The sequence below is a fragment of the Oncorhynchus clarkii genome, chromosome 2 (genome assembly GCF_045791955.1).
Source record: "Oncorhynchus clarkii lewisi isolate Uvic-CL-2024 chromosome 2, UVic_Ocla_1.0, whole genome shotgun sequence".
NCBI classification, from domain to species: domain Eukaryota; kingdom Metazoa; phylum Chordata; class Actinopteri; order Salmoniformes; family Salmonidae; genus Oncorhynchus; species Oncorhynchus clarkii.
This window is the reverse complement of record NC_092148.1, coordinates 66,262,352-66,288,661: the sequence shown is the minus strand read 5'-3', so window position 1 is coordinate 66,288,661 and position 26,310 is coordinate 66,262,352. Positions and strand designations below refer to the sequence as shown.

The 26,310-nt window shown below is 40.4% G+C and overlaps 3 protein-coding genes and 1 long non-coding RNA gene across 4 annotated transcripts; 3 read left to right on the top strand and 1 right to left on the bottom strand.

The window, feature by feature from the left end:
- Positions 1-1,975: 1,975 nt before the first annotated feature.
- On the top strand, positions 1,976-6,948 carry LOC139372254 (zinc finger protein 592). The gene is given in 9 exon segments (XM_071112021.1): positions 1,976-4,300; positions 4,415-4,593; positions 4,688-4,861; positions 4,949-5,108; positions 5,214-5,486; positions 5,680-5,792; positions 6,085-6,223; positions 6,341-6,784; positions 6,787-6,948. Coding segments are annotated over 9 exon segments (3,819 nt in total). The 5' UTR covers positions 1,976-2,011; the 3' UTR covers positions 6,835-6,948.
- A 3,960-nt stretch (positions 6,949-10,908) lies between these two features.
- On the top strand, positions 10,909-14,371 carry LOC139382112 (uncharacterized). Its single transcript, XR_011628620.1, has 3 exons — positions 10,909-11,029; positions 11,794-11,897; positions 12,020-14,371. It is a non-coding gene; the product is annotated as an uncharacterized lncRNA (long non-coding RNA).
- Positions 14,372-15,970: 1,599 nt separating this feature from the next.
- Positions 15,971-21,278, top strand: LOC139372245 (KTI12 chromatin associated homolog). The gene is made up of 9 exons (XM_071112014.1): positions 15,971-16,489; positions 18,221-18,272; positions 18,389-18,441; positions 18,588-18,643; positions 18,895-18,974; positions 19,753-19,912; positions 20,012-20,074; positions 20,301-20,372; positions 21,034-21,278. The coding sequence occupies exons 1-9, from the start codon at positions 16,339-16,341 to the stop codon at positions 21,172-21,174; spliced, it is 828 nt and encodes a 275-aa protein (XP_070968115.1). The 5' UTR covers positions 15,971-16,338; the 3' UTR covers positions 21,175-21,278.
- Positions 21,279-24,953: 3,675 nt separating this feature from the next.
- On the bottom strand, positions 24,954-26,187 carry LOC139372235 (cholesterol 25-hydroxylase like 1, tandem duplicate 1). Its single transcript, XM_071112000.1, has one exon. The coding sequence runs from the start codon at positions 25,970-25,972 to the stop codon at positions 25,067-25,069; it is 906 nt and encodes a 301-aa protein (XP_070968101.1). The 5' UTR covers positions 25,973-26,187; the 3' UTR covers positions 24,954-25,066.
- Positions 26,188-26,310: the final 123 nt, after the last annotated feature.

Genomic DNA, 26,310 nt, shown 5'->3' with positions numbered 1-26,310 from the left:
CTGCACAATCCCTCGACCTCAACCAAATTGAGATGGTTTTGGATGAGTCAGACTGCAGTGTGAAGGAAAAGCAGCCAACAAGTGCTCAGCATATGTTGGAATTCCTTCAAGACTGTTAGAAAAGCATTCCAGGTGAAGCTGTTTGAGAGAATGCCAATCGTGTGCAAAGCTGTCATCAAGGTAAAGGGTGGCTATTTGAAGAATATCAAATATAAAATATATATTGATTTGTTTAACACTTTTGGTTACTACATGATTCCATATGTGTTATTTCATGGTATGATGTCTTCACTATTATTCTACAATAGAGAAAATAGTAAAAATAAAGAAAAACCCTTGAATGAGTAGGTGTTCTAAAACTTTTGACCGGTAATGTACTTAAGTACCAAAAGTAAATGTAATCACTAAAATATACTTATGTATCAAAAGTAAAAGTACAAGTACAAGTATAAATCATTTCAAATTCATTATATTAAGCAAAGCAGATGGACACATTTTCTAGTTTTGCTATTTACAGATAGCCAGGAGCATGCTCCAACTCTCAGAAATAATTTACAAACGCAGCATGTGTTTTGTGAGTCCGCCAGATCAGAGGCAGGTAGGGATGACCAGGGATGTTATCTCGATAACTATGTGAATTAGACCATATTTCCTTTCCTGCTAACAGTTCAAATCATCGAGTACTTTTGGGTGTCAGGGAAAATGTATGGAGTAAAAGGTACATTATTTTCTTTAGGAATATAGTGAAGTAAAATTAAAAGTTTACACCACTATGTGCCCCAAATGCAATTCTGAAGTCTAATACATCAACAGCGCGATTTCAACTGATTCTTACCTTTTTTGTGTCAAATTAACTATTTATTGTATTTTGTTGAATTTATATAACAACATTCCAACCTTGTTTAGCATGATATATTCGAGTCCAATTGTGGCATGACTCCACTGTTTTCTGTCGGTTTGCATCAGTTTCATTGGGGGGCTTTTATTTTGAAGGCGATCCCTCGACTCCGCTATTGTTGCTCACGCTAATGTTGTTCACAACACACTGGTCTGGTGACGAAGGGGTGGACTGCCTTTTCTCATAACAATTACTGAAGCCTATCACATTGATAGCTTAGTTAGTTCATCAATTTGTGAATGATCAATACATTTTTACTACAGGCTCGCTAGATAACAGGACATGTTAGCGCCCGCGGGTTTCCTAGCAAGAAATCAATAAGCTAGCTAGCTGTTTTGTTGCAAAGGAAGAAGTCCACCCGAAAAGAACGAGGCCTGGGGAGAATTATGGCAGCAACACCGGTAGCTAATCGATAGATAGGTGAACTCTTCTTTTGTACTCATTATATGGTCGAATATATATTTAATCTCATAGCTAGATGATGTAGCTTGTCATTGAGTTAACGTTAGCTATGTTAGAACTGCAAGTGTCAAATAGCCGAGCTAACTACACTTCTAACGTTACTTTAGCTAGCTTGCTAACTAACAGCTATCTCTAGCCTCTGTATACACATATACGCTTTATTTAGCTACAGTTTCACCAGCTCTCTTGTAGTATAATACGTTTGATGAGATATATTATAGCCAGCAAATTATTTTGACGTTAAACTTCAATAATCTACACTTTGTTGTGGCTAGCTTGCCAGCTGGAGATTTGTTAACGTTTTCTAGCTAGCTAAGTAGCCACTTGGGTCAAGTGCTAGGCGAAGTTATTTGACAGCTAGTTAGCTAACGTTGGTGAGCCAAAATGTTTAGCATTACAAGGTAGCTAGTTAGTGCACTTTAAAGTAAACATAATTCATATTAATTGATCTCCGGTATCTGCACAGAGGGAGCGTCCCATAATGACACCAACTGACAACCTTGCAGAATTTTAGCAACAAACATAAACAAGAGCCAAATGGTAAAGAACTCTCCAACGTCACTGTCCTCGGGGAATATGCCATATGTCTTGTAAGTTTATGTGCTTATGTTTTAACTCTGTGTTTTACTCAGGTTTTGCAAGCATTCGAACATGGGTGACATGAAGACCCCTGATTTTGATGATCTTTTGGCTGCCTTTGACATCCCCGATGCCACCAGTTTGGATGCCAAAGAGAACATCCAGGAGAGTCACGATGAGGCAGAAGGTCAGCTGAAACACACAGGGATGTGTATGGATGACAGCTTATCTGTTCACCAAGCTGTGGGTGCATCTGATGTACCTGCTGTCAGTGTTATAGTGAAGAACACAAGTCGCCAGGAGTCGTCTGATAGTGGTGGAGAGAGAGAGGGCCCACACTTTGGACACCCATTGCAAAATGGTTTCAGGGGGTCAGGGGCCGCCATGGAGTCTCATCAGATAGACCACAGTGGTTCTAAGTCTTTTGTGTCTGCTTTGAATGGGGGTGGCTCAAGAGGGCTCTTAGGGAAGACCCCCGTCCAGCACAAACTTGAAGGAACGCCATCCTTCTCACAGTCCTTTTCCCAGTTCAGCCCCATCTCTAGTCCAGAATCTGAAGACAGCCGAAGCAATGGAGTTGATATCCGTCCAAAACAAGAGAGACCCTACTTCCCTGCTGCCTCTATATTTATGTCTGCAGAACCCCCAATGTCAGACAATCAGAAAAAACAGCTGTCTTACAGCATGTTTGACAAGTGCCATGAAGTAGACTGTGACGTACCTGAGAACCTTCCAAGGAGCAAAGGAGAATCTATCAAAGCAGAGGATACCAGGACAGAGAAGCCTGACAGTAATGTCAGTGACCAGAAGGTAAAGGGAGATTGTCATAGTAGTGCAATGCTCCCTACAAATGATCATAACAATATTGAGTCAAGCAGTAACGTTAATATAGTGGCAGCGTCTAATATGCCCACCTCTCATCCATGTGTCAAAACTCCAACATCAAAACTATCGTCATGCCTTGAGGCATTAGTGGCTCTAAATGCCAGAAAGGATCCCAGTGAACAACCAAACTATCAAGACCTATCATTGGCTCATGATGACAACATAAAGGTTAGTCCTAAAGTGCCCATGTCACCACAAAGTCCCAGGAGTCCTCTTGAAGCTGTGAAGCGGTTAATGAAACCACCTGACAGTCCTGTAAGCATTTGCAGTAACAGCAGTGGCAAGGGATCCCCTGCACTGGCATCTGGCTCACCCCCAGCCATACCGAGGGTCAGGATAAAGACCATTAAAACCACGACTGGGCAAATCCAGCGCACGGTTACCAGTGTAGTACCTGATTCAGAAAACGAGGACGTTCACTCTGTTGAGTCCTCTCCATCCCAGAGTATGATTGTTGAGGATGCCTACCCTAGTTTGTCTCCCTATCCCTCTCATAATGTGATAAGTGATATTATTGTTGATATGCCCATCAAAAGTACACCAGTTGGTGCTCTGCCCTCAAAGGTTACTGATACTAAATTAGAGGGGAACTCCAAGAGGCCAGGACAAATGCAGTCCGCAACTATTTTTCATAATACAAGTAGTCCTGTTATGAGGTCTATGCCAGTTGCCCAGCATGGGCCTTCTACACAAAAGAGGATTTCATCAGTTCAAACAGGCAACTCTCCCAATACAAGCTTGCTTCCCAAGGCAATGCACTTAGCTAACCTGAACCTAGTCCCTCACAGTGTTGCTGCCTCAGTCGCAGCACGCTCCACCTCCCATCAACAGAGCCAACAACACACGCTTTCCTCTTCTATGGTGTGCAGCACTGTCCCATTGGTACACCAAGTGAAAAAAGCTGCCCCTAATCCACGTGCTGCCATTCCTAGCACAGCAGCAGGAACTTTAAACAGATTGTTAAATAATGCCAACCCTGTACCCACATATGTACCCAACCTAAACCCACCACCTGAGAGCAACATCAACTTGCCACCACGTGGATATTGTTGCCTGGAGTGTGGGGACTCCTTTGGGGTAGAGAGGAGTCTTGTTTATCATTATGGCAGGAGGAGTGTGCACATTGAAGTAGCCTGCACCCACTGTGCTAAGACCATGGTATTCTTCAACAAGTGTGCCCTGCTGGCACATGCACGGGAACATAAGAACAAAGGTGTGGTGATGCAGTGCACACAGCTCTCCATGAAGCCCATAGCAGAGGGACAGATGTTTGCACCCTTGATCACTGAATCCTCTGTGCATGTGGGCTCCCATGTGCCCCCATTATCCTCACCTAAAAGCCAACCAGTCATGCCCCTCTATCCAGACAAAGTCATCCGCCACAGACTCCGCTGCCTCGAGTGTAACAAGCAGCTATCGGACTACAAAGGTCTCGCAGGCCATTACCAGAGGTTGTCGGAAGAAATGGAGGGACTGGTGAGAAATAATTCAATTGAAAATAATTATAATTGCTGAAATGTTCAGTATCATAGGCCAGGTAAAAATGAGAGTATTTCTATATGTTTTGCTCTGTGTTATTTTGTCATATAGATGTGTAAGGTGTGCTCAATGCTGCTACCCAACAAGTGCAGCTACCGGGCTCACCAGCGTATTCATGCCCACAAGTCCCCTTATTGCTGCCCTGAGTGTGGTGCGCTGAGTCGCTCTGTGGATATACAGAAGCATGTGAAGGAGAACTGTCTTCACTATGCACGCAAGGCTGGCTATAAGTAAGTCATTACTAAAGTATATGCTCAGTGGATACATAACACAAAACTATTCTTATAATGTTGTCCACTTTTTTGTAAATCCTTTTTCTTCTAGGTGTCTTCATTGTGATATGGTTTTCATGTCATTTAATGTGCAGAAGAGTCACATTGAGGAGAAACACTGTGAGGTCTTCTATAAGTGCACCATCTGTCCTGTTGCTTTCAAGTCTTCTGGTGGATGTCAAATGCATTTGACAACTAAGCACAATGCCAGCAAAGTGTCCCCTCAGTGAGTTTGTGTAACTAAATGCATGTTCTGAAATGGGCATATTTGCTAACACATCTTAAAGTTTGACGGGTTGTTTTTCTGTTCCAGGTTAATCTTCAAGTGTTCTTGTGAGACAGTGTTCAAGAAAAAGCAGTTATTGCTTCAGCACTTCTATCAGAATGCCAAAAAGCGTGCTACCTGTGTGTTCAAGTGCCCTGAGTGCACTTCAATCTTCACCCAAAAGCAGCCTTTAATGCAGCACTTCAAGGTATGGCATCATCATCATCTTCAATCTAGTCACATTGACATAAAAAGGGGCACATAATGCTCAGTTTTAGCTCTGTCTTTTAAAAGCTGTCTGTCTATATTACAGGGGGTACATGGAGGAATCTTCAAAGAGGAGGTGGAGAAAAGCACAAAACCACCAGAGATGACCGCACAGCACCAAGATGTTACCTCGGGATTCCACCAGCCAAAGGTAAACTCTCCCATAAAATACTCAGATGGAACCAGAAAAAGGGCCAACTTGGCCACTAGAGACAGCAAGCCCAATCTGAAGAATGCTGGCTGGAACTGTGGAGAGTGCCTACACTGGCTGCCTGACCGAGAAGCCTATGTCTCTCACATGAAGAAAAACCATGGGAGGGTGAGGATCAATTTTGTAATTCTATTGCGCATTCAAACAAATTTCTGTAGCATTTATACTATAGGACAGATGATAATTTAGGGACCACCTCAGATGTGGGATTTACAACCTTCGGGCCCCTTAATGAAATGAAATAATTCCCAAGTCAGCTCAACCCTTAATTAAGTAAATCTGCTCTCTGTGCATTCTGTAGTCATTGAAGAGTTATCCATGCCGGCAGTGTGAGAGGTCTTTCAATTCCTCTACAAGTTTGAGAAGACACATTCGCAATGACCACGATGGAAAGAAAAATACATTTACCTGCTGGTGAGGGTTTCATCCTGAAATCTACATTACAGGGCCCGGTTTCCCAAAAGCATCTTAAGGCTAAGTTCATCTTTGGAACCATAGGGTCCTATTGTTCTAAGATTAACATAGCCTTAAGATGCTTTTGGGAAACTGGGCCCAGTACATTGCTTCCTGAAAGATTGGGGCATAACTGCCACTTATTGGCTGCTGGGTGGCTCCACAGTAAATGGACAAACATGTAAAAACAAAACGGTGGTTACCACATTTTATGACTATTTTTAGTATGATATCATTTATTCTTATTGTGCAGGTATTGCACAGATGAGAGGACAACATTCACTACAAACATCATGTTGAAGAACCACATCAGTTTGATGCATGGGATCAAAAATCCAGACTTCAGTCTGTTAAAATCAGCCCCTCTGGATAGCAGTAAAGCCTTGGGAGAGGTGATTTTTCTTTTAAAAGTAATACCAATATGTATGATCTTCATTTCTTCAGCATTTTACACATTGTCAAAAAATATACACTTTTTAAATAGAATGATCTTTAACTTTGATATGCAGGGACCTGTTTCAAAGAGACCTGCTGTTGAGTCTGAGGGAGAGGGGCAGGAAGGCGCTGCCCTAGAAGGCTCCCCCGCCAAGCGTCTGAAACATCAGTTTCGCTGCTCAAAGTGTGGCTTCACCACAGAGGATGGCACACAGTTCCAGAAGCACATACCTCAGCATAAAACTGATGAAAACACTCCCCAATGCCTGCACTGTGGATTATGTTTTGCGTCCCAGCTATCTCTCAACAGACACCTGTTTATTGTGCACAAAGTCAAAGAGCCCGAAGAAGAGAGGAAAGAAAGGATGGACATGGAGTACGAGTGCAGAAAGAAGCAGGAAGAGGACGTGGGGAAAGCAGTGGGTGTGAATGAGAGAGAGGACTTGCCACCACCATTAGTTAAATCTGACCCCCAACGGGCAGAGGATCCAACCAGGTTGCACTGTGAGCCTGCAGTAAGACTGACTGTAAATCCACATACAGCTTTCACCTAGAGTTTCATGGATAGTGTCATCAGCAGGCAAAATAAAAATCAATGAGAGCAATTTTGAACTTCATAAAAGCTGCGATCTCCATTTCCTTGGGTAATAGTAGTTTAACTTCAGATGCTTGACATGCTGCACTAAAGTGGTACCTTTTTTTATTTCATTTTTTGCCTTTAAACTAAATGCTTTTTGTGTTTCTCAAAGCCTGGGGACTGGCAGTTGTTCCAAATCAATTGGGTAATTTTGGAAAAAGATTATAATGAATTATTTACTTTGGTTTACCTTTTGAAGCTTGCATGTTTTGTATTGTAATTCATGTATTAAAATGCCTCTGGTACATAACCACACCCACCTGTAAAGGCACAGGGTTTGGTTCATCAGTATTCTGTAGTGACCCCAGTTATATCAGTTACGTCCCTCAGGCTTACCTCACATTTATTTTCAGATCATGATGACTTTGCTTTAGTTTATGACAGCCATATCATATGCTTGGTTTCATATTTTTGGCCTTATAAAATACATAATAATAGATGGCGCTTCAAGCAGGTCGTGGCTATACTGGTGTTATGTAACAGTATTACAACTTCTATCATACTGTATGTTGAAATATTTACTCTTACCTAGGTACCATTTAGCACAGATTATATATTTTATATCCATTCCATACCAAAAATAGTTTCACATTCATTTATTATGAAAGCCGGCTAAACTACCCAAATAGCACTTTTCTACAAGATCAAATACAGGTGTTGGAGTTAAATGCCTTGCTAAAAGATATGACCTTTTTTTACTACTGATTTTGTAGCTTGGTAAAAGTGAGCTTTCATTCATTTAAAATGCTCTTATATCTATATTCATAGTAGTGGTGACTTGTCTTAGTGATGTCATTGATGTTTTTCTTGGTTAATTGTAATCTTTGGTGAGTGTGAGAAAGCATCTGTTCTGCAAGATAATGCAGGGTGTTGGAAGTGGCTCATTGCCAGCAGTGTACTAAGGCAATTAAAAGAGCAGTGATTTAAATGTAAAGGGTTAGAGCATGTCTGAGTGCATGGGAACATGTTGAAATAAGCTGATGATGGAGACCTGTGCAGCTGTATCTACCTCCATGGTGTATGGCAGTGATTGTTAAACTTGGGATGTTTTGGGAGATTTCACTTTTGTTGCAAGCAATGTAAAATTAATTGTTATTATTCTCAATGTATATCTCCCACAATATTAAATTTTATAAATTACTTTGGAGATTATTTATAGTCACATTGACTTATCCTGTAAACTTTCTATTAAAGTGCTGTATGAACTGTTCATTTTCTAGTGGTTATCTGACAGTGTTCATCCCAAACAGAGCCACTGTTAAAACGCAGTGTCTATGAAACTTCACATCTCAGTGTTTTTATATAGCCTGTCAAGAGAAACTTTGTACTTTTGATAATATATACAATATTATGGACATGTAAACTAATCCATGTACACAGTAGCTAATGTACCCTTTATATTTGCAGCATTTCTTAATCCATCACATATATATTCAACCTGCATCGGCCATTGTGCCTTGCTGTAATGTTTACTTCAAATAACTGCAAATAAACACGAACGTGTGAGCATAAGCATCCTTTGTCCTGAAATGATCCCTTCTGGTATGGCTGATATCCCTTCTGTGATGAAAATGTGCTGGAGAAAAAAAATATGTTTGCCCTTCAGAAGGTTTTTTTCTCAGTCCAGTCAAACCAATATGGCTAGTGTCTCCCCAACCGACTGGACAATATGATGCGCCAAATCCAATCCCAGTCAAGTAATAAGCAGTAGCCAGCGGGGTTGATAATGAATGACTTAATCTCATTTCAATAAACGGCGCGTGATCATATAAATGCTGGTGCTGTGACACGAGAGCACGAAATTCCCAAGAGCAGAGCAAAGGGTGGTTTTAACCTTGACAAGTAGCCTACCATATTCTGTACACAAATACTGTAGTTTTAAAAAAAGGATGACGAGAGGCACATTGACCTGCAAATCGGGACTTATTTCTTGCTTTGTTCTACTCTCATACATAGGTATGACATCTTCGATGGGTCTCAATTTAAATGAACTTAGAAATAAAGTTTCAAACATCAAGGTAAATCAGAGGGGAAGTTTATGGGCAACTGGTAAGTTATTGTCATTTATAACATGTCACTAGAAATTATTTCAAAATTGAGGCTAGAGCAATTTATTACTTTACAATTTAATTTTGATTTCATGTTATATCACCATAATATGTTGGTTTAGGTTAGTGAGCTAACTCTGAATAATTCCGTTTACTATTTGTGATTAGTCATGTACTGATAACATTTTAAAATGTATATTTTGCCCTTAGGCCATTTCATGGGCAAGAAAAGTGTGGATAGCTCGTTTTTGGAGTCTTCTTTCGGGGGTGGAAAGATCCCTTTTGGAGTTCAGTCTGCCAACCCCAAGCGCAAGGCAGAGAGTTTGACAGAGCTGTTAATTGAAGAGGTGCTGAAAAGGGCTCTACAGATTCCGCAGAAACGGGGCATTAGATCGGGTGAGTTAAAAGGGGTTTAAGGTATCTACTGTAAGTGAATGGTGTATGTTGATGTTGGGATCTTATTGTACATGTATCACATTCCATATGATACATTCATGTGCAAGCAGTAGCCTATACTGTATGTTTGTGTACCGTACCAACAGAGAGTACATTAATTACCGTCTCTGCCTATATCAGCCTAATGCCAGATTGGTCGCAGGCACATGCTGCGTTGTAATTTCCCTTGTGTATTTCGTGTTGACCTAACAGCACAATGTATTTGTATTTCATTTGTTAAATTGTTAGGAGGCGGTTTTCCTGATGAAAATACTGGACAACATTTGAACCAACAGAAATAAACTGAGAAGGCAGAGGGCACGCAACACCTGTACAGTATCAACCAACAAAGAAGATGAATGGAGGATTTCAATAAAGTCATCATATCGACATTCGCAAGATGTTAATCTAAACCAGCGTTTCTCAAACTCGGTCCTCAGGACCCCAAGAGGTGCACGTTTTGGTTTTTGTCCTAGCACTACACAACTGATTAAAATAATCAACTAATCATCAAGCTTTGATTATTTGAATCAGCCGTGTAGTACTAGGGCAGAAACCAAAACGTGCACCCCTTTGAGTCTCCAGGACCAAGTTTGGGAAAGCTGAGCTAAACTAGCCTAATGTATTATTTAAAAAATAAAAATCAATTATATATATATATACATATATTTCGCCCCATAATTATACACTCTTGTAGTGCTTCTCATATCTGAATAAAAATTGAATAACAAAAATGTTTCATGTCTTGAGGCAATTTAGGTCACTATCACCCACATTTATCATATAAAATGAAGCCTGTCCACTACACTTATTGTTTTAGCAATTAATCGATGTTGTATCAACGCTTCTTTATACTATAAATGGATAATCTGTTCAGCCTTAGAGCATATGCCCTTCACGTCACTTAATGCTTTGATTATCAATGATGTGTGATGTGAAGATATACCAAAGATTATATTTTACATAAACCTTGTCCATCTGTGGTTATACACTGAACAAAAAATATGAACGCAACATGTCAAGTGTTGATTTCATGAGCTGATATATGAAAGATCCCAGAAAATGTTTCCTTATGCACAAAAAGCTTATTCCTCTCAAATGTTGTGCACAAATGTGTTTACATCTCTGTTAGAGAGCATTTCTCCTTTGCCAAGAGAATCCATCCACTTGGCATATCAAGAAACGGATTAATCGGCATGATCATTACACAGGTGCACCTTGTGCTGGGGACAATAAAAGGCCCCTCTTAAAATGTGTAGTTTTGTCACACAACACAATGCCACAGATGTCTCAAGTTTTGAGGGATTGCGCCATTGGCATGCTGACCAGGGGCGGAGCCAGAGGGGTGTCCAGGTTGGCACTGGACACCCCTGACATCTGATTGGCCACCCCGGGTACCACCCTAAAATGTAATTCGCTACTGGCAGTTTGATGCTGATTGACATCTCATTTCACCTCTTGTTGAAAGAAGCATTTATTTTGACGTTAGGTGGCGCATTTTTCAAATCGAGGACGAGGAAGAGAGAATATTAACGTTGGTTGCGAGATACAGAAGAAGAAGAAGAAGAACATATAGAAGAAGAGATAATATTTCCACAGCTTCACGATCTATTTTCGAGATTGGCGAAAGCATCATATTTGAAGTAAGTTTTAAGGTTTAGCATCGGGTTTAGGTTTACTGAAAAACTATTACGAAAGTTGAGTCGCTGTGTAAGTTAACTTTAAACCGTTGGCTCCATTAACAAACAGTTAATCAGATAAGAGAGATCGGTTCCCAATTTAGCCTAACATTATGTTTACATCTGTGCTAGTAATAAACGCATATACAGTGCAGTGTCGTAAATGACAGTATACGAATGTTTAGCTAATGTGGGGTAACTAGTAGGCTACAGCTGTCAGTGTTCAGCAAGTTAACATTCAGCAATTTGACATCCTTTAACTCAGTTAGATTTTCGTACTTGAACTCAAAACCAACTATTGTTATTATCAATCTGTTAATGTTACTCAAAATATTACCACAATTAAACATGAAAAGAAAGGGAGAGATATCACACTTCTTTTTAAAGGAGCACAAACAGACAGATCAGGTGCAAACAGACCCCAGCCCTTGCATCACCACTGGACCCCAGAGCAGCTCCCTACCTGAGGCTCGTCAGAGTCAGTGTGGTCAAACTTCACAAGGACTCAGTCTACCACCACTAGGTCAGAGCATCTAGCAGGCAGTCAGTCACATGCCCAGTTCAGAATTTAAGTTTAGCTTCAGTTTGTAATAGATTATTTTGTCAGATTAAGCCTCACTTTAAAATGTTGGTTGTTGATTCATGTGTGTTTTTGATGGCTGTGGCATTTTCATTGTGATTATACACTAAAGGTTCTTGTGTTATTTTAACGTAATAGATGTATCTAGGGATGACACAGAGCAAGACAGTGAGCCAGAGCTGCCAGGAGAGGTCATCGAGCCCCTCCCAACTGCATCAAGCACCAGATATGCTGTTCCAGAAGGACCCAATGGTAGGCCAGGCCTATACTTTAAACTACACATTTTAGTTAGCAGCTGTTAGTATATAATCTTGTGGATCACTTATTTATACATTTCTATAGAGATATGACACATTATTTAACGTGTATTTCAGACATTTCAAGATCCAGAGAAGAGGGTCCTGTACAGCTGTGTTTGAAAACATTTCCCAGAACTCAGCATGGCACTAGGAAAAGGGCTTTCTCCAGCTCCTGGTGTAAGGACAATTCATGGCTTGAATATTCTGTAAGTCAAGATTTGACTTATTGTTTCGCATGTAGGCATTTTTTCTCTGCCCAATGCACCTGAATCTGCTTTCACATCACAGCCAGGTTTTTGTAACTGGAAAAAGGCTCTGTTTAAAGACTCTGGGTTTAAGCTCCATTCGAAGGCAGAGCATCATATCAATGCTATGTATGCTTGGAATCAGCATAAAAGGGCTATTGACAGCAACTCATCAATGTTAGATGTCATAAATGAGGACCGAAAAAAGAAAGTGGAGGAAAACTGTACTGACATTAAAACAATTGCACATGTGCTCCTATTAACTGCCACTCAATATATAGCGCAGAGGTCATCGAGAGTATGATGACTCTCACAAAAAAAGGTCATTTTTTGACAATCTTAGAAGAAATAGCAAAGCATGACCCTCTCATAGAGGAAATTATGAATGTGGCAATGCTAAGTACACAAGACACCAAATCCAGAACAAAGTTCTTGAGGGCTTAGCTGAGATGGTACAAGGGGAAATATTAAGAGAAGTAAAAGAAAGTGAAGTTTTTAGTGTAATTGCAGATGAAACCAAAGATTTAAAGAAAAAAGAACACATGTCTTTAGTGTTGAATTACTATTACATCCTCAAACTTTTTACAGTTTCTGTCAGCTGAAAGATAAGATGCAGCAGGTCTCACAAAAAGGATCATTGATTGCCTTGAAAATCATGATCTGGAATACAGAAATAATCTTGTGGGGCAAGGCAATGATGGTGCATCCGTCATGAGCGGAAAGCATTCTGGTGTCTGCACGGATTAAAAACAGTGCAAGATTAGTATTTTTTGTGCACTGTAATTCACATTGTTTGAATTTGGTTCTTGATGATGCTGTAAAATCAGTGCATGAGGCAGTTAACTTTTTTGCTCTCCTGCAGAAGCTTTATTACTTTGTATCTGGCTCGTACGTTCATCTCAAGTGACTTGTAGTTCAGAAAGAGCTGTATCCAAAGCAGCAGCCCAGGGAACTACAGAGACTTACGGATGTAAGGTGGGCATGCAGATACAGTACATGGCATGGCCGTAATCTGAGGGACAGTCTTCCAGCAGTTCTGAGAGTGCTACAGGATATCACACTTGAAAATAGTGGGGATAGATCAGTGGAGGCAAGGGGCCTTCTTTCTCAGATAGATTTACATTTCATAGGGCTTTTGGTTACCTTTTGTGAAGTGCTTGGTGATGCCAAATATCTTTCTGGCATGCTCCATTCAAGCTCTCTTAACCTAGCAAGGTCTGTGGATCTAGTAGGTGCCCTTACAGACACATTACAGGACTACAGAAGTGAGGGTTACTTTGGAGAACTATGGAAAGTTGTTGAAGAGATTGCAGAGCATTGCAAAAAAAGTGTACAAACAGTGTCTAAAAGACAGCCTAAAACAAGCTTAAGATTTCACGACTCTGATGATGAGCACTGTAGGACAGACATTTTTTGACAAAAGTGATGGTGAGAGCTTCCAAAGAGCTGTCTTTTATCAGGTGCTTGACAGTCTCACAGCTGAGTGGCAGAGGTGTTTTTCAAAGAAGAATTGTGAGATAATGCAAGTGGTCCAGTCTTTCAACTCAAAGAGTACAACATTCTTGAATGAGGAGCCTTTGAGTCAGATTTAGAGGACCTAAAACATGAGGTTCATCAAACCAAGCGGCTTCTTGATAGGAGAGAGAAAAGTGGAAGGGACAGACCTTCTACTCTCCTTGACTTTGATGTGTTTCTAGAATATTCTCAGCTTTAAAACGAATTAAATCCCACCTTAGGACAACAATGGTTGACGACAGGTAAAGTCACCTGCATGCTCCCTCAACATGGATGAGTTTGTGAAACATTTTGCCAGTTCTCACCAGAACTGCAGAATTATGCTGTTTTAAATCTACCTAGGATAATTTGGCACTTAGGTGGTCCCTCTGGTCATGATTAAAACCTGCATTGTGTACTAGCTAGGGCACTGACATTCTAAAATGATATATCCAAAGGGTATCATGTCACACAGATTTAATTTGGTCTTGATTAGGCCAATTCCAAAATGTTTCTTTGCTATTAGTTAAAATAATATATATGAGCATAAATAGGATACTGTAAGTTTGTAATATTGATGGGCACAAAAATTATTAATATTTTATTATGCCTGGTATGTCAAATTGCAGTGTGTTTTTTTTGTTGTAAATAAACAATGCAATTTATGTAACACACAAATGCTATCTTATCTCCTTGGTGCTTGAGCTTTATTTTCTGAAAATACTTTGGATGTTCAACACGTATAGACCCAGATTATATATTCATGAAAACAGAGTGACCCAAGTCTCTCCTGTATGTGAGTACAGTGTGTGTGTGTGTGTGTGAGAGAGAAATAAATAAATTTAGCTGCAGTTCTGAGGTAGAGACTGTGACTATTCATAGTATTTTGAAGAATTACAGTGAAGTAACCCTTTTGGACCATACTATCACACTATCACCACATTTAAGAACTCCGGGTTAAGTGAATTATCACTTCTACCTCTAATCAGCAATCATAGGATTCATTCATGCTCCTTAGATGCTAGGTTAGGGTTACACACAAATTTTCTGTCATGGTCTATGGACACCCTGAAGTAGCCTTGGCCAACCCACGTGTAAAACTCTAGTTCCTGACTGCAGGAATGTCCACCAGAACTGTTGCCAGAGAATGTAACGTTAATTTCTCTACCATAAGCCGCCTCCAATGTGGTTTTAGATAATTTGGCAGTAGGTCCAACCAGCTTCACAACTGGCAGACCACGTGTATGGTGTCATGTGGGCGAGCAATTTGCTGATGTCAATGTTGTGAACAGAGTGCTGCATGAAACTACGGACAACGAACACAATTGCATTTTATCGATGGAAATTTGAATGCACAACAATACAGTGATGAGATCCTGAGGCCCATTGTGAGGCCCATTTTTGTTCAAGGTATCTGTGACCAACAGATGCATATCTATATTCCCAGTCGTGAAATCCATAGATTAGGATCTAATGGATTGAATTCAATTTACTGATTTCCTCATATTAACTGTAACTCAGTAAAACCAATGAAAATGTTGCATTTATATTTTTGTTCAGTATAGTCATGACAGTGATAGACGAGTCGGGCGCGCCAGCAACCTGGATCGCGAGCCTACCACTCCATTTCACACCATGGATGAAAGCCCATTTCATTTATTCCCAGTATGGGACCTCTTATGTGTGCACGCGCCCCCAAAAATGTAGCCTAATCATAGAATTACATACAATCCCTTTTAATTCAATAGGATCTCTGTAAGTGTAGTAGTAAAGATTTGTCATTTAATTTTTAAAATGTATTACCTTATATTCGGGCATAAACACAACCAGTCATGACGTTTTCATCTGATTATCAAACAGTCACTTCAAACGGCTCCTTTATTAGGCTACCCGTGCACATTCATCCACTCGCAACATATTTCCAGCCTCCAAACAGTGGTGAATGGAAAGATACATATTTTATACAAAACACCAAAAAGTGTAATAACATTTCGAGATTGTCATTAGGCCAAAATGTATTCGTCCACTGCTGTCCGCGCGCATCTCGGTGTCTGCCAATCATCTCTGCCTTGACAAAATGTAAATGTTCTCTTAGAACCACATCGGATTTTGGAGTTTAGGCTATGTCACCAGTTTAAGTCCATTTGCTCATTTCTCTGACATAAGGTAGCCTAATGATAGGCATAAATAATGGTATTATAGCCCAGTTTTCTTGACATTTTGTTTGAATGATTGTGACAGGTCCATGTTTTACCGGTATGGCGTACCACCGCTATTTATTTTGCAGGCGTTCACGCGAAGGGGGAGCATTTCGGCACAACACCGGGACGCCATACCTGACCGACGATACCTTCACCCCCGGCTTCACACCCAAGATTGTGGAAGGCGAGAAAAAACAATAGTAGATAGAACAGCCACAAAGTCAACATTGCTGTCGTAAAAATGATCGAAAACAAAAATTCGCTTTTTTTGTCTTAATTTAAGGCTAGGATTAGGCATATAATTAGCAGTGGGATTGCGGTTAGGTTTTATATCAGGTTTTAAGAAGATACTTTGTAGAAATAGTTTTTTTTTTCTTCTTCATAATGGGGTTGGCTAACTTCCGGATACTACTTCCGGGTTTATGCCTAGCTAGCTGCATGTGTTTTTAGCATTATGCCGCTCATAGTAATGTGTGGTTTTCCATGTAGTGGCAAAACACGAAGAGCGGTGGAATTACAGGGATACTTTGAACAGAATACAGAGAGAAAGGTTCACAATGTAGGAGATGGAACTTTGGGAATTGAGAAGAACGCTGTATACGCAGGTATGCTGAAAGTTAGCTGATTAGCTTGCTACAGTTGTTAGCTAGCTAAACGTCTTAGCTAACAGTAGCTAGCTCACATATGCCTTTCAACCACAAGAGGTTGGTGGCACCTTAAATTAAGGAGAACGGGCTCGTGGTAATGTTTGGAGCGGAATGGTATCAAATACACGGCTTCCATGTTTTTGATGCCATTCCATTGGCTCCGTTTCAGACATGAGCTGTCCTCCCCTCAGCAGTCTCCACTGCCCAACCACTTTGTTCTGGGCAATGTTGCTGTTGCCATGCATGTAGCCTACACTCCTTTCTGTATCGACTTCCCGAGATTATAGAAATATAATTAATTATAGTTCTGTGGTTCTAACTTGCTGTTCTAGCATAGCTAGCTAACGTATCTGAAAACGAGTCTATCTGGTGTGACCACCATATGCCTCATGCAACACGACACATCTCCTTCGAAAATACAGTTGATCAGGCTGTTGATTGCGGCCTGTGGAATGTTGTCCCACTCTTCAATGGCTGTGCGAAGTTGCTGGATATTGGCTGTAACTGGAACACTGTCGTACACATCAATCCAGAGCATCCCAAACATGCTCAACGAGTGACATGTCTGAGTATGCAGGCCATGGAAGAACTGACATTTTCAGCTTCCAGGAATTGTGTACCAATCCTGGCGACATGGGGCCGTGCATTGTCATGCTGAAACATGAGGTGATGGCGGCGAATGAATGGCATGACAATGCATTCAAATTGCCATTGGTAATATTGTGTTCATTGTCCGTAGCATATGCCTGCCCATAACCACTATAGTTGATGCCGGGATTAATCTGTGAAGAAAGCACTTCCAGCATGCCAGTGGCCATCAAAGGTTAACATTTGTCCATTGAAGTAGGTTACGACGCCAAACTGCAGTCAGGTCAAGACTGGTTAGGACGACGAACACGCAGAGGATCTTCCTATGACAGTTTATGCAGAAATTCATTGGTTGTGCAAACCCACAGTTTCATCAGCTGTCCGGGTGGCTCGTCTATGACTATCCTGCAGGTGAAGAAGCAGGATGTGGAGGTCCTGGGCTGACGTGGTCTGCGGTTGTGATGCAGTTGGACGTACTGCCAAATGTTCTAAAACAATGTTGGAGGCAGCTTATGGTAGAGAAATTAACATTCAATTCTCTGGCATCAACTCTGGTGGACATTCCTGCAATCAGCATGCCAATTGCACACTCCCTCAATTTGAGACATCTGTGGCATTGGGTTGTGTGTGACAACTCCACATTTTAGTGTCTGTTTATTGTCCCCATCACAAGGTGTACATGTGTAAGGATCATGCTGTTTAATCAGCTTCTTGATATGCCACACCTGTTAGGTGGATGGATTATCTTAGCAAAGGAAAAATGCTCACTAACAGGGATGTAAACAAATTTGTGCACACAATTTGAGAGAAATAAGCTTTTTGTGTGTATAGAACATTTCTGTGATTTTTACTTCAGCTCATGAAACATGGGACCAACACTTGACATGTTGCGTTTATATTTATGTTCAGTTTACAACCAGTTAGCACTTCGGTCATTTCTGAGTTTCCTAGTTCCAACTAGCACGTGAACGCAGCATGTGCCAATATTGCCCCATAAATTCCTCCCCTTATGTATTAACAACCGTGAAGCGATAGCCAATAAATAGGATATTGATTGTAGTTCCAGCTCACATATTAACATTGTTGATATATGTGTCACAGATTCTCAGAATGAGAAAAATGTAAGAGGATCTCTAAGAGCTGAAGCAGAGAGGTGAGTGTACTGCTCATAGATTGTGTAACGTTGCTGCCTCTATTTCCAGAATCAAATTTGATTTGTTTTGAAGTTACAGATAAGAATTCATAAAAAATGTTGGTTTATTGCATTAGGAGAATCAACAAAGAGGATATTGTAATTCTGGATTCATTGAACTATATCAAAGGTAAAGGTTCTCAATTTGTTTTTTATAATTGATTTTGATCGATATTGCAAATAAAAGTGTGTGAGTGGCAATAAGGTGCTTTCTACGTATATATCACCTAACCTAAACATCTTTAAATTTGTGTTTCTTCTATTGTAATCCATTAGGCTACAGATATGAACTTTTTTGTCTGATCAAACACACACAGACGCCTCACTGTCTGGTATGTAATATGTTGTTGATGGAAAACATGATTTTAACAGTGGCTGTGCATGATACCCCTTGGGGTAGACTAGCCATTATGGGTGGGTGGAGTTTGCACTCTGTTTCAAATTTAGGAGCACCATGGCGTACAGTGCTTATGTAGTTTAGGTGTACGCTACCATTCAAAATATGCTTTCTTTAATTCATGAGATTTGTTTTCTCGGTGACACTGAGATTTACCTCTTAAATGTATCATATTTATTCATGAAGGTTTACTGTTTGACGTCAGCCGAAGTGAGCTCAACATGGAACACAGAAAGGGATGTTGAAGAGCAGTACACTCAGGAGATGTAAGTAGACCAAATTACTTTCCCTAGGACCATTTTTATTTTGCTCACCGGATTTATAAGAGCTAACGACAGTACTGCTCAAAGACCCGCCTTGTTCTCAATGAGTCATTGTATGTCTAAACAACATGGCCATCTCCACATTTTAACAAATGCAGACTACTTTTTGTAAACGTTTTAAGATACCATTGATGCCTAATTCTTGCTCATGTTGTGTTATTGCCTAAATTGGCAACATTTAATGTATTTCTATTTGGTAGAGAAACAAATTGACAAATTTAATAAACAATTGTCTGATGCATTGCACTATAGTGTTTTGTAGTTTATGCACATTTTCAACACCTGTCCCTAAATAGGTTTTTATGGAAACAAAAGGAAATAAAGAAATACATAATCAATAAAAGAAATCACAATCTCATATCAATACATTGCATTTGTAACCTTTATTTAACTAGGCAAGTCAGTTAAGAACAAATTCTTAATTACAATGACGGCCAAACCCGGACAACGCTGGGCCAATTGTGCGCTGCCCTGTGGGACTTCCAATCACAGCCGGTTGTGATACAGCCTGGAATCGAACTAGGGTTGCCAGAGATGCAGTGCCTTAGACCGCTGCACCACTCGGGAGCCCTGATTTACAATGACATTTTAGTCATTTACATTATCACAATTATATGCACAATGGAAATGTCATAGGCTTCAATTAGATGCATGAGTGAAATTCCATTTGCTAAAGTGACTTGCAGACTCATGGTCTTTGGTTCTGCTTTTGCTTTCACAGCCTAGATGCGCTGGTGCTGAGATTTGAAACTCCAGACTCCAGGAACAGATGGGACAGCCCACTTTTCACCATTCAGAAAGAAGACACACTTCCATTTGAAGCCATCTCTGATGCCATCTTCAAAAGGAAAGCACCCCCTCCTAACCAGTCGACACAGAGTGTAAGAAACTTGTTTACATGCATAAATCACAAAGTAATGTTTCTGCATGCAGTTGGTAGTTTCAGGTTTTAAGTGAAGTTTTTCATCCATCTGTTGCAGCAACCACTGTCATCTACAAACTTCTTGTATGAGCTGGACAAAGTCACACAAGATGTGTTGATGGTGAGAGCCTTCATATTTATCAGTAACTTCCTTTATTGTTTTTTCAATCCCTGCATTGGTCACCCCCCCTGCTGTTTTCTTCTGTTTCTCTGTTTTTCTTTCAGGATCATTTGTTGAATGTATTATTTTTAATGCATAACGATTTTTGCTTCAGTTGTGTTATTAAATACTGTCTGCAATGCTGTCTGTTGGAAGAATGTATATTGACTCTTTCTGTTTGTACCAGGCAATTCTCAACTCCCAGAAGACAAGTGTTCCAGGGGATCTCATTGCTGTTCCAGGAGCTACAGAAAAGATATCCTTTGCCACATTTTGCATGTTGCTCACATATACCCCCCTCCTCCTTCTAAAAATTATTATTTTAGTATTATTTATTTGACAGTCTCTCATGGACGTATTCCTTTTATTTTAATCACCACCTCACAACAGTCTAGCACCAACAGGGGTTAATGTCATCTTGTATCAAATAACTGGATCTCTTAGCATGGGGCTGTGGATAAATGGACATCCATCAAAGAGTATCTTTCATTTGATGCAGTTGGTGGCGCAGCAACTGAGCCACCAGAAAGGTATCGCCATCAAACACATAGGATGTTTGAGACGGGGACCAAATCATTGGAAGCATGGCGACTGGCTTTTATCAGGATTCCGAAGCAGACTCAGAAACCAGTACTTTGTTGTTCCCCCTGCAGCTCACTTTGAACAACATAGCACAGGCAAAGTAGTGCTAGTGGAGTCTTGAACTACAAAATGTGAGTTGAATATTGATTGTCTTCAGAGAGATGACGTTTCTGCACAGCCTTCTGAAAGCATACATTCATCTCTTCAAATTGTGGTTTCGGGACATAAGGGGGCCGAAGCCAAATGTATTCGATACTGTAACCTTGCTTTCAGCTCTGACACATCAGAGAATTCATGAGTGTTTATCACTGTGTTTCCTTAACCTGATGTCAAACATAGAACTGACCAGAAGTCTAAACATGGCAGAGCTCCGGAAACTACGACGCCAGTTCATCAGCTACACCAAGATGCACCCGACAGAGAATATTGGACACATTGCTAACATGTTTGTACAGTATCTAAACAAGAGTATACATTGATGACTTTTTATTTTAACGCCTTTGGTTCAGGTCAATAAAATTAAGGGAATGCCTTGTATGATATGTTTACATTGTCTGAGACAAGTACATTCATTTTAAGTGTCTTTGTGTGTCTTAATGTATTTCAGAGGCTGCATTGAGGTTGCCCTTTTGGTATGAATCAAAATAGATCATATTTAGCTGTTAATGTTTCACAAAATTATATAAGACTGCAAACTTATTAGAGAGTAGTCTGGCAGGTTTTTGGGGTAAATCTGTAACAATCGCTCTATTAATTAGTACAATGTAAATATTCTTTATCCAGTTTATTTTTGTCCTTAGGAGGCCAATGCAAGATGTTTCTATTGGGGTTTTCCCCATTGGTTTAGTATACTAAGCAGTCTTTACACAAAGCATAGATTAAAGTGACACTGCATGACTGCTCAATTTCTTAGTTTGTAATATTTTATATTTGTCAATACGCATTGATTATTGCTTTTATTTCTATACTAGTCTAACATTGTGGGTGCAATGTATAATCCATTAAATTCACAATACAAAGCCATACACTGACATTTAAGAATCATGGATGAATGTTTATTGAAACATGCACTACCCTGTACAATAGGATGGTCAGGGATTTTGTTAGCTGTTTTCAGTGAGAATACAGCACATTACAAAATGTCAGTTCACTTGTGGCTTCAATCCTCCAAGCAGTGGGTCTGTGGGGATGTGCAATGAATTGGCCTGCGGCTGAATCTAGTTAATGGTCCCTGACGTAAGCAGGATAATTCCATCCGACTGCTGAGACTATTTCAGAGGTGTTTGATGCTTCATCGTTTTAGCCTGACGTGTGACCACTTCCCAAGTTAGGCTTTGCTGCCTGCTAATTGTAACACTTTGTCTTATCAATTACATAAATGTCATCGTATGCCTGCTGATGCTACTGTAATTGCCAAACCAGGAGATTAAGAGAAATATGGGCTCATTTCAAAGAGTAAAATGTCGATTTTGATGAGGGCAACACTGACATTTAGTTTCTTGAATATTCCTAAAGCATTTAGAAAGCGAACATGTTTTCCTTGTGGAGTTCTATTCCATCTCAGTGGTTTCTCATTAATGACCAGCAAGCCCATAAACTTTGTATTATCACCCTGTGCTTTTCAGATTGCCTTGACTTTGTTCCTAGGGAGACATTGGAGCAAAATCTACTCTGTCATTCATTCAGACTAAACGCAGATGGCAGTGGACAAGTCTTTGTGCTAACCCAGTCTAAAAATAGAGTCCCCATTCCCTTATCAGTACCTCCCTGACCTTAAGGCTTCCGCTCCAGGTCCTATGTGATCTGAAAATGGTGTAGGCTACAGAGTAACAGGATGCCATAATACATTTATTTTATTCTCCTTCCCTTATCAATTCATGTAGTGGTCCATTTATTTTATTCTGGTAGCCTAGTGTAGCCAGGTAGCCTAGTGGTTTGAATGTAGGACTAGTAACAGAAAGGTTGGAAGATCAAACCCTTGAGCTGACAAGGTACAAATCTGTTGTTCTGCCACTGAACAAGGCAGTTAACCCACTGTTCCTCATTGAAAATACGAATTTGTTTTTAACTGACTTACCTAGTAAAATAAATCAAATCTAGAGTAGTCCATTTATTTGGATGCTTTGGAACTGTCTTTTTAGATCACCCAAAGAGCTATGCCAGTTTATATGGCTCTATAAATTATATCATACTAGATTTTTGGTTTAACCAAGTTCTGTCACATACAGTGCCTTGCGAAAGTATTCGGCCCCCTTGAACTTTGCGACCTTTTGCCACATTTCAGGCTTCAAACAAAGATATAAAACTATTTTTTTGTGAAGAATCAACAACAAGTGGGACACAATCATGAAGTGGAACGACATTTATTGGATATTTCAAACTTTTTTAACAAATCAAAAACTGAAAAATTGGGCGTGCAAAATTATTCAGCCCCCTTAAGTTAATACTTTGTAGCGCCACCTTTTGCTGCGATTACAGCTGTAAGTCGCTTGGGGTATCTCTCTATCAGTTTTGCACATCGAGAGACTGACATTTTTTCCCATTCCTCCTTGCAAAACAGCTCGAGCTCAGTGAGGTTGGATGGAGAGCATTTGTGAACAGCAGTTTTCAGTTCTTTCCACAGATTCTCGATTGGATTCAGGTCTGGACTTTGACATTCTAACACCTGGATATGTTTATTTTTGAACCATTCCATTGTAGATTTTGCTTTTTGTTTTGGATCATTGTCTTGTTGGAAGACAAATCTCCGTCCCAGTCTCAAGTCTTTTGCAGACTCCATCAGGTTTTCTTCCAGAATGGTCCTGTATTTGGCTCCATCCATCTTCCCATCAATTTTAACCATCTTCCCTGTCCCTGCTGAAGAAAAGCAGGCCCAAACCATGATGCTGCCACCACCATGTTTGACAGTGGGGATGGTGTGTTCAGCTGTGTTGCTTTTACACCAAACATAACGTTTTGCATTGTTGCCAAAAAGTTCAATTTTGGTTTCATCTGACCAGAGCACCTTCTTCCACATGTTTGGTGTGTCTCCCAGGTGGTTTGTGGCAAACTTTAAACAACACTTTTTATGGATATCTTTAAGAAATGGCTTTCTTGCCACTCTTCCATAAAGGCCAGATTTGTGCAATATACGACTGATTGTTGTCCTATGGACAGAGTCTCCCACCTCAGCTGTAGATCTTTGCAGTTCATCCAGAGTGATCATGGGCCTCTTGGCTGCATCTCTGATCAGTCTTCTCCTTGTATGAGCTGAAAGTTTAGAGGGACGGCCAGGTCTTGGTAGATTTGCAGTGGTCTGATACTCCTTCCATTTCAATATTATCGCTTGCACAGTGCTCCTTGGGATGTTTAAAGCTTGGGAAATCTTTTTGTATCCAAATCCAGCTTTAAACTTCTTCACAACAGTATCTCGGACCTGCCTGGTGTGCTCCTTGTTCTTCATGATGCTCTCTGCGCTTTTAACGGACCTCTGAGACTATCACAGTGCAGGTGCATTTATACGGAGACTTGATTACACACAGGTGGATTGTATTTATCCTCATTAGTCATTTAGGTCAACATTGGATCATTCAGAGATCCTCACTGAACTTCTGGAGAGAGTTTGCTGCACTGAAAGTAAAGGGGCTGAATAATTTTGCACGCCCAATTTTTCAGTTTTTGATTTGTTAAAAAAGTTTGAAATATCCAATAAATGTCGTTCCACTTCATGATTGTGTCCCACTTGTTGTTGATTCTTCACAAAAAAATACAGTTTTATATCTTTATGTTTGAAGCCTGAAATGTGGCAAAAGGTCGCAAAGTTCAAGGGGGCCGAATACTTTCGCAAGGCACTGTAGCTATGGATTAACAGCACCTTTCTCTAATTGGCTCAAATGTTCTTGTCCTGTACTTCAACCTTGACCCTGGCAAACAAACAGTGGATTTGTTGATTAGAAATCACCTAAAACCTTCTAAACAGAGGAAAACAGGAACATCCTGACTAAGCTGTACCTCTTCAAAGACCGAAATAATCTTTTATGTAAGAATTAGCAAATTTATGCTGCATGGTGTAGAATGTCATTTGCTGAATCATGCATGACAAAATGTGATTTAAAAAATTGTTTGCTTCCATCCTCTGGGGCAAAAGTTACACTTGGAGTTTGCTGTATAGTTGTACCCTCTGACTATGTATTACTAAGGACCATTACTTTTGCTCTTATTCTACCCATTATTGTCATAAGATTAATCCATTTAGAAAAACTTTACACGTGTAATAACATTTAGTACATTTTAATACAATTGATGTCGGTAAATTACTAATAAAAACAAATACATTTATTCTAATTAACATGGAAGCATGAGGGTAATCAAAATGATACTGAATGGTCCTATTTACAGTGAATACATAACTTTCTTCTCAGTTATTTTCCCTGGCAGGATGGCAGTGCCAAATAGCCTGTCCCAGTGGCTGAAGAAAGGTGCATAGTTACTGTTGGGCTTCTGGTGGTGCATGTCATGAGCTGGTGCTCCTCCTAACAGACCAAATGGTACCAGGTGGTTGAGACCCCATGGCAGGTCATAGCCAATGTGGTCCTCCACTGACATCCAGATACTGATGATGGTGACGCACCAGGTAGTAAAAGGGTGGCATTTCAGCAGGATGGGGTCCAGGTTGCTCCAGAATCCCACTGTTATTAGTTCTGGAATGCTGAGTTGCTGGGTGTTCCAGGAAAAGGGTGCCATGTATTCGTGGTGGATGGCATGGACCCACCGATACAGTTGTGGATGCTTGTGGTGCACAAAGTGCCACATATAATACTGGGTGTCAAAAAGAAGAAGGGCAGCAAGTCCATCAATGAGAACCTCTACCACAGTTGGAGCACTGGAAGGCAGCGCCACTGAAGGCATAAAGCAGGTCTGAGTCAGCACAGCAGGCAGAACAAAGATCAAGTGGTTATAAACAGCCCTTCCGAAGCTCTTTGCCATCATCCCCATGGTTGGACGTCTCTCTTGCTGGATCTTGTAGTGGTGAATGGAGGGGACCATGTCTCCCAGGCGGTCTAGTACAGCAAAGGGGAGACTGGAGAAGAAGTAACTGGAGAAGCAGAGTATGACAGGGAAGAAGGGAGAGGAGATGAGAAAGTAGTGGTTGAAAAGGAAATAGTCCCATAGAGGCTGAAGAAGCCTATCGGAGGATCTGGAGAAGGTAGGAAGCTGCAAAGGCAGCTGAACCTTGCTAATGTTCAACATCCTGGTTACTCTGGATGCCTGTGGCTGTAATGTGCAGAGAGAAGACATTCTCCCTTTATATAGTGCTGAGCTAAGGACTTGGCTCTCACATCAATGAGACAGCTGTTTTTTTGTAATTTTTTTGTTACATACAATTTCAACAATAAGTCCTTTTCTGGTGGATTTTGTTAATCTTCCGGAACACACACAAACCTTTCGGCACTGACCAGTTCCAAGTTCGTGCCTGCAACACTGTCCTCCCACTGGCAGTTTATCCCAAAAGGCCAGTGAGTTAATCAGCTTATTCAAAATGGTCATAAAAGTCATATTGTACCAGATACAGATCTTTTGGTCCCTGCTTGAGTTAATTATACATGTTACCTATCAAGTTAAAACTCAATTGCAAG